Here is a 20,582-nt window from a genome sequence, read left to right on the forward strand (position 1 = left end):
CGAAGCTAGTAACAAGCTCTACAAGATCATGCAGGGAACCATCATAGTCCAGCAAGGGAGTATAGAAACAAATGATGAAAGGTTTGACCTATCTAAAAAGACATACCGGTAAAACCTCCAACCTCGACAATGCAACAAGTTGCACATGCAAAAACCATCCTCGATGAACTAGAGCTTGTCATGAGAATAAGAACAAGCTCTAAAACATCACATGGATAAGATCCAAATAACAACCAAGAAAGATGGTGCAAGGATGCAAAGGTTTGAGCTCTCCGAAGGATACGATCGAGTTTCTCACTTGAGAGCCCTCTTAATAGTACGGTAACTAAACTTTAAACCGGTCTCCAACTACACTATGAGACCGGTGAGAAAGAAACCCTATCAAGAGCAAACCTTATACTTGCGCATTCCACTTGAGCTCGATGATGACGATCTTGACCTCAACAAGATGGAACGCCTTTCTTCATTGTGCTTGCTTGACGAAGTCTTGTGGATTGCTCCCCCATAATCCACCATGGGAGAGCTTCTTCTTTGGCGCATCTTCACATATCCATGATCACCATATGGATTGCTCCCCCATAATCCACCATGGGACAGCTTCTTCTTCGGCGCATCTTCACATATCCATGATCACCATATGGATGGCAAGAGTTAAGCAAAGGATCTCTTCGAGATGGCTCATCTTGAACTTGCACTTCATTTCTTCATGGCAAGCTTCAAGCTTATGATCTCTTCAAGTTGGCTCATCTTGAGATTGCACTTCATTTCGTTGATGTCTTGAAGTTAACCTTGAGAGCTCACTTCATCTTCATCTCAAGACATACTTGACAGTTGATCTTCTTCATTTGCTCCTTATTGCAATCTTGAAGCCAACATATGGTTCAAACATTGCCTATGGATAACTCCTACAAATATAACTTAATGCAAACATTAGTCCATAGGGATTGTCATTAATTACCAAAACCACACATGGGGGCTCCATGCACTTTCAAGTACTCGCCGTCAGGCTCGGTTGTTGCCGCGCGGGAGAGCAGGATCGCACTCGAGATTGGCTCCGGCGCGTACCTTCCGACTGTTTTGGGGCCAAACGTTGCCGGTTGCGGCGTCCTTCCGCGCCGCCCACGACCTGTTCGGTCAATTGCGCCGGTAGGTTTCTTCTCTTGTTTTCGGCGCAATTGTGCCGGTAGGTTTCTTCTCTTGTTCGTACCCACGCAGATGGACATGTGGCAATGGCAACTACTACGGCCTCCATGATCCACCAGTTCACTTCAAATGAGGGGCCGGTGCACCGGGGCTCTGTCAAGGGCCACTCAAAAAACCTGCCGCGCAACAGAGTGCAGGGGCAGCTCCGGCTCCACAAGGACTACTTCCACCTCACCGATCCGTTGTTCATAGAAAAAAAATGTTCCGACGCCGGTACAGGATGTCAAGGGAGCTGTTCTTGTCCATTCTCTGGAGCGTCAGAGACTACGACCCCTACTTCCAATGCAGGCCCGATGCAACAGGTGCGCTAGGCTTCACCTCCTACAAAAATGCTCTGCCGCTATTCACATGCTATCATATGGAATGGCTGCTGATATATTCGATGAGTATCTTCGAATGGGTGAGAGCACCTGCCTTGAGTCCATGTACCGGTTTTGCCGAGCCGTGATTGCCGTGTTTGGACAGTATTACTGTAGGGAGCCAACTGTTGAGGATACAAGGCGGCTGTTGTCTATCAACGAGTCTAGAGGGTTCCCAGGAATGATTTGCAGCATAGATTGCATGCACTGGGAGTGGAAGAACTATCCATTTGGATGGCAGGGTCAGTACAGCGGGCCTGCGGAGGGACGGACTGTCATTCTTGAAGCTCTCATATCTCAAGATTTATGGATTTGGCATTCATTTTTTGGCATGGCCGGTTCCAACAATGACATCAATGTGTTGCACCGATCACCGGTTTTCAACCGGCTCATGCAAGGCAAAGCTCCCCGGGTGAGCTACGAGATCAATGGAAATGAATATGCCAAGCCATATTATCTTGCTGATGGCATCTATCCTAACTGGGCCACACTGGCGAAGACTGTCCGTAATCCAAACTCCGAGAAGACGAGGAGGTTTGCCAAAATGCAAGAGGCTTGCACGAAAGATGTGGAATACCATCTTATTTTCATGTAGACTTTTTAAAATTTGGATGTAATAAGGACTATGACTTCGTTGAATCTCATGCATCTTGTTGTTTTCAAACTTCATATTTTATACCGACGCAGAAATGCGTCCGGCCGCTGGAGGCACCCCCAGGCGCAAACGGACGCGCGGATAAAAACGGTCTTTCTCACATCCGCCGCACGACGCAAACGAACGCTCGTGGATACCGATTTGCGTCGCGCCGCTCTGGAGATGCCCTTAGAGCATCTCCAGCAGGCGCGCTATATCGCGGCGCGCTAAACCTCAGATTCTGCGGGCTGTAAACCGTTGCCGCGCGCCGGAGCGATTTCTCCCCCGCCGGACGCGCCATTTTGCAGCGCGCGTTGGCGCGATAAAATAGCACCTCCGCCGGACGCGCCATTTTGCAGCGCGCAGGCGCGGCGCAAACAAGAAACACACACAAGTATGCATCCAACAAGATCAAACAATATATAAAAATTCACATAAATTGTACAATCCAAATACAATACATTGTTCACAACAATACTTCACACCAAATACAACACGTCCAACATACAACAATACAACATGGTTTTGAGACAATACAACACATAGTTTTCAAACAAATACAACAAATATGCAACTATTATTGTCCATTCCAATTCCACCATTCTTCCATGAGATCTTTTTGAAGCTCATCATGTGTGTCGTTGCACCGAATGGCATGGTATGAGGCAACTTCTCATGCCCTTCAATCCTTTCTCTCCACAACTTCTGTCTACCGAACACCGATCCACCAAATTTTGGCCTCTTAACGGCGCGGTATGCTAATAGTATCGATATGTTCTCCTCTTCTTCTTGGTCGAACTCGTCATCCGATGAATCATATGATGAACTCTACAAACATATGTATAAAATTACTTCACTATGAACTATTGTAGCTAATTGGCGAGTAATAGAGGCCGGCCGGCGGAGGTTCATACCTTGCGAGCAAATGGGCGAGCACCATGGGCGCGCCATGTTGCTAGCAAGCTCGAGGACGACGAGGACGACATGTCGATGCCTGCGCGGAGGAGAACGCGACGGCGGTGCGAAGGGGGCCGGCGGAGAAGGAGCGCCGACTACAACTCGTCGTTGCGGCGGCGCGAGCGACACAGTGCGGTGGAGCGTCCGCCGCTGCCAGGAGGAGGTGCGGGCGATGCGGATCTACGACGCGGCGGCGCGCAGAAGCGGGGGCGGCGGCGGAGTCGACCGGCGTGGCTGGATTTCGCGCCGGCGGTAGGTGGGGAAATGAGGGTGCGGGCGCGGGGGGAGGAAATTTCCGGCCGTTGGCTTTTTCGCGCTTGGACGAGCGTTGCCGCGCGCTGTAGCCGACACGCCAGATATGCCGCTCCGGTTTGTGCAAAACGCCGCGCGCCCTAAAATTTTTACAGCGCCGCGCCGTTTACCGCGCCTGCTGAAGCGCCACATTCCCTCCCGCGCGCTATATCGGTCGTTTTTATGCCGCGCGGCCTATAGCGCGTCTGTTGGAGATGGTCTTATGAAATAACAACATCCATGTAACGCGGCAACGCCCCTAGTGTTATTTTGGGCAGTTTCACGAAAATTGTGCCTCACCTGCATACGCGCGGGATTAACCCCGATCGCCGGCGACGCGTCTGGCCGTTTCCTCCCTCTCCCACGCAGCCACGACCCATGAAGCAGGCCTTGCCAACTCACGCCACGACCTCTGTGTCTCTGCCCCCGCCGGCCCTGAAACCACGAGGACCATCTTCCTCCCTCTCTCTCCTGCAGCGATCGAGATCCCAGCCCGAAATCTAGCAAAGCGCGTGCGTTTACGTACGCAGACGCGCGCATCCCTCCAGGCTCCAGCCAACCACCAAGCGCCATCACTGCACACAGCCCTCATTTATCTTCCCTCTCTCCTCGCCTAGAGCAGACCAGATCGCTCGATCGATCCTTTTCCTCCCTGCCACGCTTTGACCCCTGTGCCCCGCCCACCACCTCACTCCACACTCATCACTCCCTCCATTACTCAGAGAGTACAGTGCGTGCGTGTGACGAGGAGATTGGGCAATGGAGGCCCCCTCGTCGCCCCTCTGCTTCGTCCTCCTCTTCCTCGCCTCCTTCGTCCTGGCCATGGCCGAGGACCCCTACCGCTTCTACACCTGGAACATCACCTTCGGCGACATCTACCCGCTCGGCGTCAAGCAGGAGGTACGTCTACCCGTCCGTACGCGCGCCGACAGTTCCCACGCGCATTGCGCTCTCTGTTCTTGCTCTGGTTTTGAGCTGCATCATTTTCGCGGGTCTCGCTGCAGGGGATCCTGATCAACGGGCAGTTCCCGGGGCCGCAGATCGACGCCGTCACCAACGACAACATCATCATCAACGTCTTCAACAACCTGCCCGCCCCATTCCTCCTGTCCTGGTAAATCTACTATCTGTACGCGGTTCCACCGTACGCGTCTCTCGGCTCTCCCTGAATCGGCTGTTCAACTGTTCATTCCAAGCTCGGTCTATACGCTTCTCGGACACCGTCAAAAAAAAAATGCTTCCTGGATGCTGCATTCCTGCCCGTCGGCTCATTTCCGAGCATATTTACAATCTATATAGATTCGTAGAAGTGAAATCTTGATATTTGTGGTGAATTGTTCCACTGCCCCGTTTTCACTCGCATGTGTTACGGTCTTGCCCACATTCCCGGGCAAAATTCATCATAATATGATCTTGGGTAAATGACATTTTTTTCCCACATGCTACTGACGACGCTGTTGCCGGGATAGAGGACTTGGTTGCCCAAATGTGGACGCCCACGGAAGAATATGCCAGCTCCCAATACACCAGCTGTGCAACTGTGCAAGCGAGTGGTTAGATTTATACTTCAGTAGATGCAGTAGGCAGTAGCCACTTGCAGCTGCAGAGCTCGTGACCTATGTCGGCCCTGGGAGTGAGCTGTCTCAGGGCACGCAAGCGTCTAGATTTACTTAACCATAAACGGGATCTGATACTGTTATGAGATCTATTCGGAGGGCATCTCCTATCCTCTCATATGGAGTTAACAGTTTTTTCCTCCTTTTGCTTCGTGCTTTCGCTTTCATTACAGATCGACAATGTAAAGAAACAAAATGCACAACTAATATATTGCTACTAGTAGTATCAGTGGGCCAAGTGTGTTTCAGCATTTGGCATGTGCAGGTTGATGCGTTCTCTAGCTTCTTTTGCCTTTTCAAGGCTAGCAGGAGTTTGCTTGTTTCCACCTGCAGACACATGCTTCTCATATTGGAGAACTTCTCGTGTAAGAAAACCACAGTTAAAAGTTGGATCCATCAGATGTGCTCCTCTGATGTTGTGAATCAATGAATGTACTGAGATGGCACACATTTGTATATGAGCTATGGGCTACACACTGAATTGCTACTTCATTGATATCATTCTTGCCTGATCTTGAAACCTTTGAATGACAAAGGCATAGCTCTGCAAATGTTAACTCTGCACGTGAAAGTTTTCAACTGGGATAAATGATACCATTTTGTAATCATGTAATTTATGCATTGCAGGCAAGGAATTCAGCAGAGGAGGAGCTCATGGCAGGATGGTGTATACGGCACAAACTGCCCGATCCCACCGGGGGGCAATTTCACCTACAACATGCAGTTCAAGGACCAAATTGGGAGCTACTACTACTTCCCTTCTCTTGCGTTCCATAAGGCGGCTGGCGGGTACGGTGGCATCAGGGTCCTAAGTCGCCCGAGGATCCCGGTTCCATTCGATCCCCCTGCTGGTGATTTCACTATATTGGCCGGTGACTGGTTCAAGCTCAACCACACTGTAAGCTTATGTTTTTGGCGTGTCAAAAAGTGCATCATTCCGTCTCCATCTTGGTGCATCATCTAAACTGATTATATAACCTTTGCAGGATTTGAAAGGCATCTTGGACAGTGGTAATGACCTTCCCTTCCCTGATGGGCTTCTCATCAATGGCCAAGGCTGGAATGGGAACAGATTCACAGTAGACCAAGGTAAAATTATCAGAGGAAAACAGGGCATAATAGCTGAGAAGTACATCATATTTGTGTAGATAGAGTTGTACTGAACAGACTCGGTGTAATCTTACCAGGGAAAACATATCGTTTTCGGGTGTCGAATGTGGGCATCTCAACCTCAGTGAACATAAGGATCCAGGGCCATTCCTTGCTCCTGGTTGAGGTGGAAGGATCACACACCATGCAGACCACGTACTCATCGCTGGATGTTCATCTTGGACAGTCCTACTCGTTCCTCGTGACAGCTGATCAGCCACCCCAGGACTACACCATTGTGGTATCGACGCGGTTCACGAACCCTATACTCACCAACACTGCCGTGCTCCATTACAGCAACTCAAATGGAGTCCGTGCAGCGTTACCACCTCCCCCAGGGCCTACGATCGAGATCGATTGGTCTCTGAATCAGGCTAGATCAATCCGGTAAGGCTGTCCACCTCTGCATCATACATTGCGATAGAAAATGTCTGAACATTTTTGTTGAAATATTCTACTGGTAGTTTCTCTTTGTTGAGGTTCAAAGATATGTTCATATGGTCTGTTCATCTCAATTGTCAATTGGACAACATTGCTTTGTAGGCCATAATTAACAACGCAACTGAAGAAACTGAAAGTCACATACACCGCTCTGAATAACCGAAACATCAGCTGCTCCTCTAACTCTCTGAATACACAGGTGGAATCTGACGGCGAGCGGACCAAGGCCGAACCCGCAAGGCTCGTACCACTACGGCCTCGTCAACACGACAAGGACGATGAGGCTCGCCAACTCACGCGAGACCATCAACGGCAAGCTGAGATACGCGGTCAACAGTGTGTCTTTCATCCCGGCCGACACCCCCCTCAAGGTGGCCGACTTCTACAACATTCAGGGCGTGTTCACGCCGGGGAGCATGCCCGACAACCCGTCCGGCGGCCCCGGGTACCTCCAGACAGCCGTCATGGCGTCTAACATGCGGGACTACGTCGAGGTCGTGTTCGAGAACGCCGAGAACCAGGTGCAGTCGTGGCACATCGACGGCTACGCGTTCTGGGTCGTTGGGATGGAGGGAGGACCGTGGACGCCGGCGAGCCGCCAGAGCTACAACCTTCGAGACGCGATCGCTCGGTACACATTGCAGGTATGCTGTTCATCTTCAGTGACAAGTAGATCAACTTCAAAGAACATCCGTGTCTGAACTTTTTCTTGCAGGTGTATCCAGGGTCGTGGACGGCGATCTACATGCCGCTGGACAACGTGGGGATGTGGAACGTGAGGTCGGAGAGCTGGGGCAGGCAGTACCTCGGGCAGCAGTTCTACCTCCGGGTCTACTCGCCGGCCAACTCGTGGCGAGATGAGAACCCCATCCCCAAGAACGCGCTCCTATGCGGGCGGGCCTCCGGCCGCAAGACAAGGCCTCTCTGAATGAACTCTCCGACCGGGTTAGTTTTGGTGTCACGAAGGTGTGACCGGACGACGGCGCGGGATAGAACAACTTGGGTTGTTCAGGCTGTTGAGCTCCAAATTCTTTCGATTATTTTTCCAGAAATTGTAGGTAAAACGTTGTTGCAGGTGGATTCTCTGTATAGCAAGTATCTTGCTTGCTCACATATGAGGACTTTTACGCTATTCTTTGATCCAATGGCTCCTGTACCGCCTCAACAATTCAACATGATGGGCGATTTTTAGCATAAGTGTACAGGCGGCAGCAACATCCAAAATTTCTCCGGTCTTGCTACCTTGGGTTGAAAATCTGAACCAGAAGATGCACACTCATAACCTCATAGGCATTGTTGTTCAAGGAAACGCGAGTCACTCCATGTCATAGAAACAAATTTCAAGCCTGATATACGGCTAACTTTTTCCAATGAAAACTTGAATAACTTCCACATAAGTTTAAGTTCTTGCCTGACATATGGCTGAATATTTGTAAGAAAAATACTGTGGGTAACTTCACATCACAAAGGACACCGGTTGGAACAAAGGAACTCACAACATAGTAATAGGAAAAATGCAGCATTTGACATGTCATGTATCCTGAATTCCTATAGAAACTACCACATGAACGTTTCAAATGTTGCAGAGGAAAACATAGGAATTATAAGCATAAGGGCATCTCCAGCGGCGCGACCCAAACGGACGATGAGCGACCGTTTGTGTCCGCCATGACCGAAAATGCGTCGTGCACCCTCTCCAGCGGCGCGACGCAAAGTGACCGGGCCGTCCGCAGAGACGCAAACCTGGCCCAAATATGCGCCAGGTTTGCGTCTCGGCGGACGCTGCGCGGACGCGCAAAGTGACCGCTTGGTCCTGGCACGGGCCCGCCTGGCAGTCACAATCGCTTCGTCTTCGCGGCATTACTTATGCGGGCGGCGCGCCGCAGCCTTTGTGGCCACGTTAATGGCGTGCCTCGGCTTCCGCGAGCGTGCGCAGCCTAGTAGACGTGCGCGCCCAGCGCACGCAGCCGTCGATGCGTCTTCTCCGCCAAGATCGGCGCAGGCGTCGCTTCGGCAGTCTGCGGCTGCCTCGCGTGCCGCGCGTAGTAATGGCGATGCCCCGCGTGGCGCGGCCGTCGCCCTGCCTCCGACCTATATAAACAGGGGCGCCAGCATCTCATCTCCTCCGCACTAAACCCTAGCCGCCGTTGCCGTAGCGCCACTCGGTAGATCCACCATGAGCGGCGCGGCGCGCGCCAGCTGCCGCGCCTCCACCTCCACCTTCACCTCCCACTCCACCTCCCCGCCTCGAGCTCCGACGACGGGTTCGACTCCGACGACAAGACCGACCTCCTCCACCCGGCCGTGGACGCCATGACTGGGTCAAGCGGAGAAGGAAGCGAGAGGAGGAGCGGCGGCCCATGCGGCTGTCGACGCCGAGCTGGAACAGCGCAGGCTGGCGGCCGCCGCTGCAGCCGAGGACTCTGACTCGGAGATTTCATGGTCATCCGATGACCCTGATGCGCCGACGCCGGAGGAGAAGGCGGCGGAGCAGCGGGCCCTCATCGAGTCTTTCGAGACGCTCAAGGACGAGGCCGCCAACGCGAGGCTGGAGCAGGCACTGCAAGAGGACGCATCGGCGCACCGAGCCATAGCGGCCGCGCGAGAGGCGGCGGAGAAGCAGGCCACGGAGCGACGCAACGACGGTGCCGGCCCGTCAGGAACCAAGTAGTCCTTGTATAGTTTTTATGTACTTTCTATGTTTGAATCATATGTAATCAATCGCTCGTGGTAGAAAACCAAAGGAATTGTATGAAGATCAAACTATGTTGCAATTCAAAAATGGGTCGCCCCGGTGGGAGCACACCCAGACGCAAACGGACGCGCGGTCAAAATATGTCCGCTGGGCGACGCAAACGGACGCTGCCGACCACTTTTCGGCGTCCGAAATGCGTCGCGCCGCTGGAGATGCCCTAAGTAGATGAAAACATGAGGTGAGACCTCATTTTAGTTTTCCTTCAAATTTTCTATGGAATAGTCTATTGCATAGAAATTTCAAAAAGATTTCTATTCCTTTATTCCAAACAACACCATAGAAAAGTTTCCCATAAAAAAAATCTTATGCTCCAAAATTGCTACACCATTTCTTTATTTCAAATGGCCCCTAAAGACCAACGGTTATAGCCTTTTTTTTAGAACTCCAGGTTGCTGACTTCTCCCTATACAAGGGGTGTGACTACTCGGTTGAATGATAACTAGGTTAATTTTTGGCCAAGTGATATCATACTCGTACTTTTGTACCGTGTGAACCATTTTTGTTGGTTACAACTTACTTGCGATTTAAAAAGCTCAGCTGTAACTGGATATTCACTTTGGCTCATAGGAGCATTTGCTCCTATGAGCCAAAACGCCACCTCCAGCTGTAACTTGACTTGCAAATAATAGATCCAAGGCATAGCCGAGATAGTGGGTATGAGCTGCCCACCCAGGCCTGGTGGGCGTTTCCGCTCCCTGCCCAGGCCTGGGCCTGATTTTTCGGCCTGACCGTAATGGGCCTAGATTCTCTGCGTCAAACATTATTCGGCCCGGCCCAAAGCACGATTTTGGTCCAACCCAACCGCGCCGCCGACTCTTCCCCATTCCCCACCCAGACCACGAGCTCACCGCACCGGCACCATGGCGCCGCCGCCACGCCCGCTGAACGACGACCTCATCGCGGAGATCCTCCTCCGCCTCCCGCCGGACGAGCCGGAGCACCTCTTCCGCGCCGCGCTCGTCTGCAAGCCGTGGCTCCGCGTCATCTGCGACCGCGGCTTCCGCCGCAGCTACCGCGCCTTCCACGGCGCGCCTCCCCTCCTCGGCCTCCTCCACAAGCTCATGGTGATGCAGGGGCCCCCGCCCGACCGCTTCGCGTCCACCACTTCAATCCCCGAGTTCCCCCACCCGGGCTCCGACGGCCGCCGCACGCGGCCCCTCGACTGCCGCCACGGCCGCGTCCTCGTCCACATGCTGGAGCGCGACTCGAGCCAGGGCTACCTCGTCTGGGACCCCGTCACGGGCGACCGGCACGACCTGCCCGAGCCGGACGTCGACTGGCTCATCTACTCCGCCGCGGTGCTCTGCGCCACCGACGGCTGCGACCACCTCGACTGCCACGGCGGCCCCTTCCGCGTCGTCTTCGCGGCCACCCATGACCGCGAGGATATCATAGTTGCGAGCGTCTACTCATCGGAGACGGGCGCGTGTAGCGTGCCAGTACGCCTCGACAACACTTGCAAAATCTACGCCCAGCACATGCGAGAGGGACGTGTACATGGGCACATGGCACCCTATTACATACCATATCTCCAGCCTAGGCGAGGCACCCTTGTCGGAGATGCAGTCTACTTCACGGTTCGGCATGACAACGCGATCGTCAAGTATGACTTGGGCAAAGATCGATTATCCATGATTGACTCGCCGCAACCGGAAGAGTCGGACATTGCGCTCATGGCCATGGAGAACGCTTCGCTGGGATTTGCCTGCATTCAGGATTCCAGACTTTATACATGGTTAAGGAAGGTGGATACAGAAGAAGCTGCTGAATGGGTACAATACAGGGTCATTGAGCTGGAGAAAACAGTACCTGTTGTGAATCCTGATGACGAACCATTAGTGGTCGGCTTTGCAGAGGGTGTGGATGTCATCTTTGTTAGCTCAGGTGTTGGCTTATTCACGATCAAGCTCAATTCTGGACAGGTTAAGAAGGTTGATGAGTCTGGAGTATATTTTAGCGTCTTGCCCTACATGAGCTTCTACACTCCAGGTATGATGCTATGCCTTACGGTCTTGTCTATTGTCTTGCCTTTTTGTTAAAGCTTCTGTATGTTTGCTTAATCTGTTGGTTGTGGTTTGTGAATAATTAGTCTTGTATGGAGCTATGCCAAATTCAATTCTCAAACCCATAGCTGAAGGCCACATCTCAAACCCAGTCTTGTAACCGTTGGAATTAGTACTAGCACATTGCTCATGAAATGTTGACTTAGAGTTGGTTATGACTTTTGTGCATGTTATATCTTGGATTCATGGCACACTGTTATCTAGTAAGGGCTAACTAATCAAAGTCCGCTGCTGGTTTCTTTCAGCGCTGCTACTGCTAAGTGTCAAGTTGCTTATTCTCTGTTCAGCAGTTCACATAAAAGTTTGCAAGTCCTAATGATCAATTGTTGTTGTCTTGTCGAATTCATCCTGACCGTAATGTCAAAAGGTTGTATTTCAGATTAGAGGCATATTTCAGTTACTGTTTGCTGATGCTCAACCCAGCTACTTGGAACCAAAAGTAGTGCAATCTACGTTCTTTCCGTTTCATGACATTTTAATATGGCTTCAATCTTGATCTAGTCTTCAAAAGATCTGTGAAGTAGTAGTACCGGACTTGTTGGACAAACAATTGGTGATACTAGGATCCAAGTCATAAATTAGTTCACCAATTGTTTTTTCATTTGTAAATATATTTTAACAGGTGTGGAACTCAGCTGTTTTTTTTTTTTTTTGCTTTTACTAAAAACTTTAAACTTATGTCAGTGTGTCCTGCCATAAAATAAAAGTCGCCTCTTGTTTCTGTGGCCATTTCTGAATTCTGGACTCAGATCTGGTTATTCTTCTGCCTGAAAACCCTTGTGCTACTATATGGAGCAGTCCATGGGAAGCAGGGGGCCAATTGCATCATTACCCCTGGAATAAAAAGTCTCCTTTCCGCTATTGCTGTTCATTGGTTAAATAGCTGATGAAGCAAAAAGTGTCTGGTTGGTGAAAATAGAGATTGCTAGTCAACATTTTTGATGTTGTATTATCAGTTTACCTTGCTTCAGTTTTTTTTTTGTTAAAATGCATAAAGTTACTTTCTGGCATAGTTGAAGTTCACATGTTAAATACAGTCTTGTAACCTATGAAACTAGTTACAAGCAAAACATCACCTGAAATTATAAATTTTAAGATGGACGCTCGGTTATGACTTATGTGTTTGGTATTTTTTTCTGCAGATCGTGGAAGATTGTTGTCGATAGCAAGGACTCACTGATCTCTGATGTCCCGCTCACTAATAGTGATGTATTGCAAAATGGACAAATCCATCATCTTTTAGTGTGCTGCTGTTTTTCCTTCCAAGCTACTAATATCAGGTTGCTTTGTCAATTGTGATCGGTTCGTTCAGTTCATCCTGGATAGAAAGTTGCGTTCACTCCATTAAGTTGTTTTCTTATCTGTTATGCAGTTAAAGTGTGACTCGTGCAGGTCATCATGTTCTATCGTGGCTGTCATGTTGAATTCGTCCTGATCATATGGAGCACAAACTGTACTTGTGGCTAACTGTGTTTGTTGTTGAAATTCCTGTTGATCAAATAGTCAGAAAATTATTACTGATTTTTTGTTGGTTCCTTTCTGTTAATCAGTTTTACGTATGAACGGTCCAAGTCTTATTGTTTGATTTTGCTTGTCTTGGTGAATCCGTCCAGATCATAGTGCCCATAGTATATTTCTGTTCAATATGTCAGGCATATTTCGTTGTGCATTAACTTGAGGAGAGGATTATCGTAGAATTACCTTAACTTGAGGTGTGGTAAAATTACAGTTTGGCATTAAAACGATTTGGTGAGCAAGGCAGCGTGACACAATCACAGCTCAAGCTTTTGCAGTCTAAAGACAAGGGAATATCTCTAGAGCAGAAGAGGTTCTTTCTAAATCGGAGTATCGGGGCTCATTGAACTTCTTGCACATAAGATTCAAATTAGAGTGTTGAATTCAGATACCGTTTTTGGGATCGATCTTCCGCTACTTCTGATGTCTACATAACCCTGGTTCAATCTTTTCGAGGGTGTCGGAATCAGACCTAATGTAGTTCTCGGTCCTTTTTCTAAAGGTGCTTTTGTAAAGTTTGCAAGAAAAACCCCACCAAATCGATGGGAATTCATTTCCCTAGTTACCACCCAACGGCTGATATGCACTTGTAACAACATTTTGTGATCCTCGCCTCTGTGCTCCTCCTGCCACCGCTGACCTTTTTTTTTTTTGAACATTTTCCATTAAATTAAAGCAAGCAAGCCGCCTCATTAAACATCTTCCAGCCCCCTTCTGGTAAAGAAAAAAGTGCGTAAAAAAACTTGCCGCTACAAAACGGTTACATCAATCGTGAGTTTGCTAATAACGAAACTAAGGGGCTCATCGATCCAAATACAAGAATTACTAGACTCGAAAAAATCTCTAGCAAGCTCATGCGCCACTTGATTTTCTTTCGATGACAATGCTCCACATCCACCTTGCCAAAGCCACTCCAAATGATTTTACAGTCGGCATATACAGCAGCAGCTGCTGCCATAGCATAAAATCCACCATCTCTCATAGTTTCCACAACCTGTGTGCAATCGGTCTAGATAATGAAGTTATTAATTCCAATGTGTTGTGCCAACACTAGTCCCTCTCGAAGAGCATAGGCGTCTGCCATAGGTGCATCTACCACATAAGGTAGAAATCTTTGGGCTGCAACAATACATTGACCCGTATAATCTCTTATTTGTTATTACCACACCTGCAGCTCCCCTCCCCGACTGACTATCAAAAGCAGCATCAACATTAATTTTCATCATGCCCTCCATCAGCTTCGACCAAGCCACCTCTTTCTTCCTCTGAGGTTTCTTTACAGCTTGCATATAATATTTTAGTGATAATCACAATGGATGTCGCAGAACGATAAGGCACTTGTACCTCCTCGTCATGGACTTTTTGCCTTCTTTCCCACCAGATGTACCACCAGCACAAAGAACTAGTTCAACAAAACCCAAGTTGTCCATTAATTGAAGACGACCACCCTTCCTTATGATCTCCTCCACAATCACTGAACCTCCTGATCTGTCTTGGATTAAGATTTCATCAAGAGCCTCACTTAAACCCAAGAATCTCCAAACCTCCTTCGCCCTATGACAGGTAAAGAGCATATGTTTGATATCTTCACATCCATCATTACATAATGGGCAATAATGGCGCGTGAAGCACACGTCCGTTGGGAATCTCAAGAGGAAGGTGTGATGCGTACAGCAGCAAGTTTCCCTCAGTAAGAAACCAAGGTTATCGAACCAGTAGGAGATGAAGGCCACGTGAAGGTTGTTGGCGAAGGAGTGTAGTGCGGCGCAACACCAGGGATTCCGGCGCCAACGTGGAACCTGCACAACACAATCACAATACTTTGCCCCAACTTAACAGTGAGGTTGTCAATCTCACCGGCTTGCTGAAAACAAAGGATTAAACGTATGGTGTGGAGAATGATATTTGTTTGCGATGAACAACAAAGAACAAAGATTGCAGTAGATTGTATTTCAGATGTAAAAAAATGGACCGGGGTCCACAGTTCACTAGTGGTGTCTCTCCAATAAGATAAATAGCATGTTGGGTGAACAAATTACAGTTGGGCAATTGACAAATAGAGATGCACATACATATATCATGATGACTACTATGAGATTTAATTAGGGCATTACGACAAAGAACATAGACCGCTATCCAGCATGCATCTATGCCTAAAAAGTCCACCTTCGGGTTAGCATCCGCACCCCTTCCAGTGTTAAGTTGCAAACAACAGACAATTGCATTAAGTACTGCGCGTAATGTAATCAGTACAAATATCCTTAGACAAAGAATCGATGTTTTATCCCTAGTGGCAACACCACATCCACAACCTTAGAACTTTCTGTCACTGTCCCAGATTCAATGGAGGCATGAACCCACTATCGAGCATAAATACTCCCTCTTGGAGTTACAAGTATCAACTTGGCCAGAGCCTCTACTAGCAACGGAGAGCATGCAAGAACATAAACAACACATATATGATAGATTGATAATCAACTTGACATAGTATTCAATATTCATCGGATCCCAACAAACGCAACATGTAGCATTACAAATATACGATCTTGATCATGATAGGCAGCTCACAAGATCTAAACATGATAGCACAAGAGGAGAAGACAACCATCTAGCTACTGCTATGGACCCATAGTCCAAGGATGAACTACTGAAGCATCAGTCCGGAGGCGGGCATGGTGATGTAGAGCCCTCCGGTGATGATTCCCCTCTCCAGCAGGGTGCCGGAGGCGATCTCCTGAATCCCCCGAGATGGGATTGGCGGCGGCGGCGTCTCTGGAACTTTTCTCGTATCGTGGCTCTCGGTGATAGGGTTTTCGCGACGGAGGGAATATATAGGTGAAGGGGCAGAGTCGGGAGGCGCCCGAGGGGCCCACCCCATAGGGCGGCGCGCCCAAGGGTGGGGCCGCGTCCCTAGGGTGTGGCCGCCTCGCGTCCCCTCTTCGTCTCCTCTTCGGACTTCTGGAAGGCTCCGTGGAAAATAAGACCGTGGGCTTTTGTTTCGTCCAATTCCGAGAATATTTCCTGTGTAGGATTTCTGAAACCAAAAACAGCAGAAAACAGGAACTGGCGCTTCGGCATCTTGTTAATAGGTTAGTGCCGGAAAATGCATCAAAATGATATAAAGTGTATATATAACATGCGAGTATTGTCATATAACTAGCATGGAACATAAGAAATTATAGATACGTTTGAGACGTATCAAGCATCCCCAAGCTTAGTTCCTACTCGCCCTCGAGTAGGTAAACGATAACAAGGATAATTTCTGAAGTGACATGCTACTATCATAATCTTGATCAATACTATTGTAAAGCGTATGAAGTGAATGAAGTGATTCGAAGCAATAGTAACAATAATGACTAAACAACCGGATCATATAGCAAAGACTTTTCATGAATAGTACTTTCAAGACAAGTATCAATAAGTCTTGCATAATAGTTAACTCATCAAGCAATAGATTCTTAATAGAAGGTTTTGAAGCAACACAAAGGATGATTAAGTTTCAGCAATTGCTTTCAACTTGTAACATGTATATCTCATGGATAGTTGTCAACATAAAGCAATATAACAAGTGCAATAAGTAAACATGTAAGAATCAATGTACACAGTTGACACAAGTGTTTGCTTCTAAGATAGAAAGAAGTAGGTAAACTGACTCAACATAAAGTAAAAGAAAGGCCCTTCGCAGAGGGAAGCATGGATTACTCATGTGCTAGAGCTTTTTATTTTGAAAACATGGAAACAATTTTGTCAACGGTAGTAATAATTCATATGTGTTATGCATAAGACCTCTTATAAGTTGCAAGCCTCATGCATCGAATACCAATAGTGCTCCCACCTTGTCCTAATTAGCTCGGATTTCCATGGATTATCATTGCATTACATATGTTTCAACCAAGTGTCACAAAGGGGTACCTCTATGTCACTGCATACAAAGGTCCAAGGAGATAGATCGCATTTGATTTCTCAGTTTTGATAGATCTCAACTTGAGGACATCCATACCGGGACAACATAGAAAACAGATAATGCACTCCTCTTTAATGCTTAAGCATTCAACAACAGATAATATTCTCATAAGAGATTGAGGTTTAATGACCAAACTGAAACTTCCACCATGATACATGGCTTTGGTTGGCGGCCCAATGTTCTTCTCTAACAATATGCATACTCAAACCATTTAATCATGATAAATCACCCTTACTTCAGACAAGACGAACATGCATAGCAACTCACATGATATTCAACAAAGGTGTAAAAAGTTGATGGCGTCCCCAGAAACATGGTTACCGCTCAACAAGCAACTTATAAGAAATAAGATACATAAGCGACATATTCAATACCACAATAGTTTTTAAGCTATTTTCCCATGAGCTATGTATTGCAAAGACAAGGAATGAAATTTTAAAGGTAGCACACAAGCAATTTACTTTGGAATGGCAGAGAAATACCACATAGTAGGTAGTTATGGTGGACACAAATGGCATGAGTTTTGGCTCAAGGTTTTGGATGCACGAGAAGCATTCCCTCTCAGTACAAGGCTTTGGCTAGCAAGGTTGTTTGAAGCATACACAAGTATGAACCAGTACAGCAAAACTTTCATCAGAACACATTGCAAGTATTATATGACTCTACACTGTCTCCTTGTTGCTCAAACACTTTTACCAGAAAATATCTAGACCATAGAGAGATCAATCATGCAATCCAAATTTCAACAAGCTGTACAGTAGTTCTCCATTAATAGGTTTAAACTACATGATGCAAGAGCTTAAACATGATCTATGAGAGCTCAAAACAATTGCCAAGTATCAAATTATTCAAGACCATATACCATTTACCACATGACACATTTTATGTTTCCAACCAAATAGCAATCAACGAAGCGGTTTTCAACTCCGCCATGAACATTAAAAGTAGAACTAAGAACACCAGTGTTCATATGAAAAAGCGGAGCGTGTCTTTCTCCAATATAAGGAATGCTAGGATCCGATTTTATTCAAACAAAAACAAAAACAAAAACAAACAGACGCTCCAAGTAAAGCACATAAGATGTGACGGAATAAAAATATAGTTTCACTAGAGTTGACCTGATAAGTTGTCGATGAAGAAGGGGATGCCTTGGGCATCCCCAAGCTTAGATGCTTGAGTCTTCTTGAAATATGAAGGGATGAACCACGGGGGCATCCCCAAGCTTAGACTTTTCACTCTTATTGATCATAGTATATTATCCTCCTCTCTTGACCCTTGAAAACTTCCTCCACACCAAACTCAAAACAAACTCATTAGAGGGTTAGTGCATAATCAAAAACTCACATGTTCAGAGGGGAAACAATCATTCTTAACACTTCTAGACATTACCCAAACCTACTGAAAGTTAATGGAACAAAGAAATCCACTCAACACAGTAAAAGAGACAATGTGAAATAAAAGGCAGAATCTGTCAAAACAGAACAGTCCGTAAAGATGAATTTTTTAGAGGCACTTAACAGGCTCAGATGAAAAAGCTCAAAACTAATGAAAGTTGCGTACGTATCTGAGGATCACGCATGAATTTTCGCAGATTTTTTTGATTCTTCTACAGAGAGATATATGATACGTCCAAAACGTATCTACTTTCCCGAACATTTTTGCTATTGTTTTGCCTCTAATTTGTGTATTTTGGATACAACTAACACGGACTAACGCTGTTTTCAGCAGAATTGCCCTGGTGTCTCCTTTTTGTGCAGAAACTCAACTTTCAGGAAAATCCCCAGAATTAATGTCGAAGGGCCTATTTTCCCAGAAAACTCACGGGGCTAGAAGACCAGAAGGAGGGGGGCCACGAGGCGCCAACCCCATAAGGCGGCGCGGTGGGCCCCTGGGCCGCGCCACCCTATGGTGGCGATGCCTCGGGCGGCCCCAGACGCCCTGTAACATCCCAAATTTTAAAACAAAGAGAAATGAATTTCCTTTTTCCAAAAATGAGAACCAACAAAAACTTTTCTTACATTGGGTGCTATGCATAGTGCTCATACCTAGTATTTGTGTTTTGCCATGATGAGTGTTATTATGCTTATGTGCTAAACCCTAAAACCCTAAAAGTGATCAAGTGAAGATCACCTACCAAATAAAATAAAAGAGAAAGAAATCAAATAAGAAAAACCCTAAACCCTATCCTTCTCAAAAATCATTTGGATCTATTTTGAGAAACCAAAATAAAGGAAAAGACATATGTGGGCATATAGCCCTAATAGGTAAATCTTGAACCCTACCTTTATTATTTTTGCTAAATGGTGGTGAAACTGTGAACACCACTAAACCCTAAACCTCATCTCTCTTATCACAAATCTTTGAAAAACCAAAATAAAAAGAGGTGATCTTAAATAAGAAAAAGGCATTTGCAAGCCTATGGCTACTTTTTGCAAATGCTCCAACCTTGAGTGTTGACCTTGGTAAATGTTTTGAAATACATCAACACACTCAACCAAGTACTTACCAACTAATTCAAGTGAGAATTAAAATAAAATCAAAACATATGCATAGAGGTATATGTGGCACTCAGCCAAAATATTAAATCTTGACCTAGGCACTCACATTGCCCCAAAATGGTTTGAACCTTTTACCCAACTCAATCTAACACCAAATACACCTCACTCTGGTCACTACTTTGAGCCCTTGTGCCTCAAGATTTTCAAAATAAACTTTCTCGATTCTTTGCATGTCATCCAAGAGCACATGAAGGAGAACAACTTTGGTAAAGACCACCATGCCAAAATCATCTTGGATCAAAATCTATGCTCATGCAAAGTTAGGACTTTTTAATATGAGGAACAATCTCACACTTATGCCAATCTTGCAAATTTTGACCCTAGACCCTTTTTGACTTCACCATTACTTGTAATATACTATTTGATGGTTATTCCAACTATGGGGATGCAAGTAAATACCATTTGAACCAAATCCAAATTCAAATTTTAGCTCACATAGGATCATGGTCACTTTTGACATTTATAGTCTGGTCACCACTTTGAGCCTCTATATTTCAAGATTTCTAAACTAAACAAATTCAAATCTTTGCATGCCATCCAAGTACTCATCAAGGTGAACATTTTCTGTAAAGACCATCACCCCAAATTCTTTTTGGATCAAGAGATAGGATCAAGCAAAGAGGAGACCTTGAAACATATGCAAGATTCACAATTTTCAAAATGTGATCAAACCAAGCCTTGTCTTGACCACCACCTTCCCTGGCATTGACCCCTGGACACCACCACACCTAGCCCATGCCAAGGAAACACCAGAAGATGGCCAAACTTGGCCATGGCAAGGCCATGCCGGCCATGGACACCACGTCGAGCCAACCCTTCCTTTCTTCTTCTCTGGCCACGGCCACCGTGTCCGCACCTTCCACCTCACCTCCTGGCCACGCTTAGCATCCCCATTGCCACCGACAACGCCCACAGTCCCCGGAAATCGCGCGCCCAAAATCGCCCAGATGCCGATGACGTCGCGCCAAGACACGCCCGCCAGACGTCCATCGGCCACGCGTCGCTCGCCGTACTCCGTCGCATTTCGACCGCCTCCGCCGCCATGGTACTCGCCACGCCACGTGAGCGCGCCGGACA

General features: G+C 47.2%; 2 protein-coding genes across 2 annotated transcripts; both read left to right on the forward strand.

The window, feature by feature from the left end:
* The first annotated feature begins 4,067 nt into the window (after positions 1–4,067).
* LOC127312165 (L-ascorbate oxidase homolog) lies at positions 4,068–7,810 on the forward strand. The gene is made up of 7 exons (XM_051342629.2): positions 4,068–4,344; positions 4,449–4,558; positions 5,688–5,958; positions 6,047–6,149; positions 6,248–6,596; positions 6,850–7,294; positions 7,366–7,810. The coding sequence occupies exons 1-7, from the start codon at positions 4,204–4,206 to the stop codon at positions 7,576–7,578; spliced, it is 1,632 nt and encodes a 543-aa protein (XP_051198589.1). The 5' UTR covers positions 4,068–4,203; the 3' UTR covers positions 7,579–7,810.
* A 2,403-nt stretch (positions 7,811–10,213) lies between these two features.
* LOC127312164 (uncharacterized) lies at positions 10,214–12,752 on the forward strand. The gene is made up of 2 exons (XM_051342626.2): positions 10,214–11,394; positions 12,611–12,752. Exons 1-2 carry the CDS (start codon positions 10,266–10,268, stop codon positions 12,646–12,648), a joined length of 1,167 nt encoding a protein of 388 aa, XP_051198586.1. The 5' UTR covers positions 10,214–10,265; the 3' UTR covers positions 12,649–12,752.
* Positions 12,753–20,582: the final 7,830 nt, after the last annotated feature.

The sequence above is a fragment of the Lolium perenne genome, chromosome 7, assembly GCF_019359855.2.
Source record: "Lolium perenne isolate Kyuss_39 chromosome 7, Kyuss_2.0, whole genome shotgun sequence".
Classification (NCBI taxonomy): Eukaryota; Viridiplantae; Streptophyta; class Magnoliopsida; order Poales; family Poaceae; genus Lolium; species Lolium perenne.

Coding starts and splice junctions, on each gene's coding strand:
- LOC127312165 (XM_051342629.2), top strand. CDS start 4,204: ATGGAGGCCCCCTCGTCGCCCCTCTGCTTCGTCCTCCTCTTCCTCGCC. Junction 4,559..5,687: donor GCCCCATTCCTCCTGTCCTG/GTAAATCTACTA, acceptor TATGCATTGCAG/GCAAGGAATTCAGCAGAGGA. Junction 5,959..6,046: donor GGTTCAAGCTCAACCACACT/GTAAGCTTATGT, acceptor TAACCTTTGCAG/GATTTGAAAGGCATCTTGGA.
- LOC127312164 (XM_051342626.2), top strand. CDS start 10,266: ATGGCGCCGCCGCCACGCCCGCTGAACGACGACCTCATCGCGGAGATC. Junction 11,395..12,610: donor CATGAGCTTCTACACTCCAG/GTATGATGCTAT, acceptor TTTTTTCTGCAG/ATCGTGGAAGATTGTTGTCG.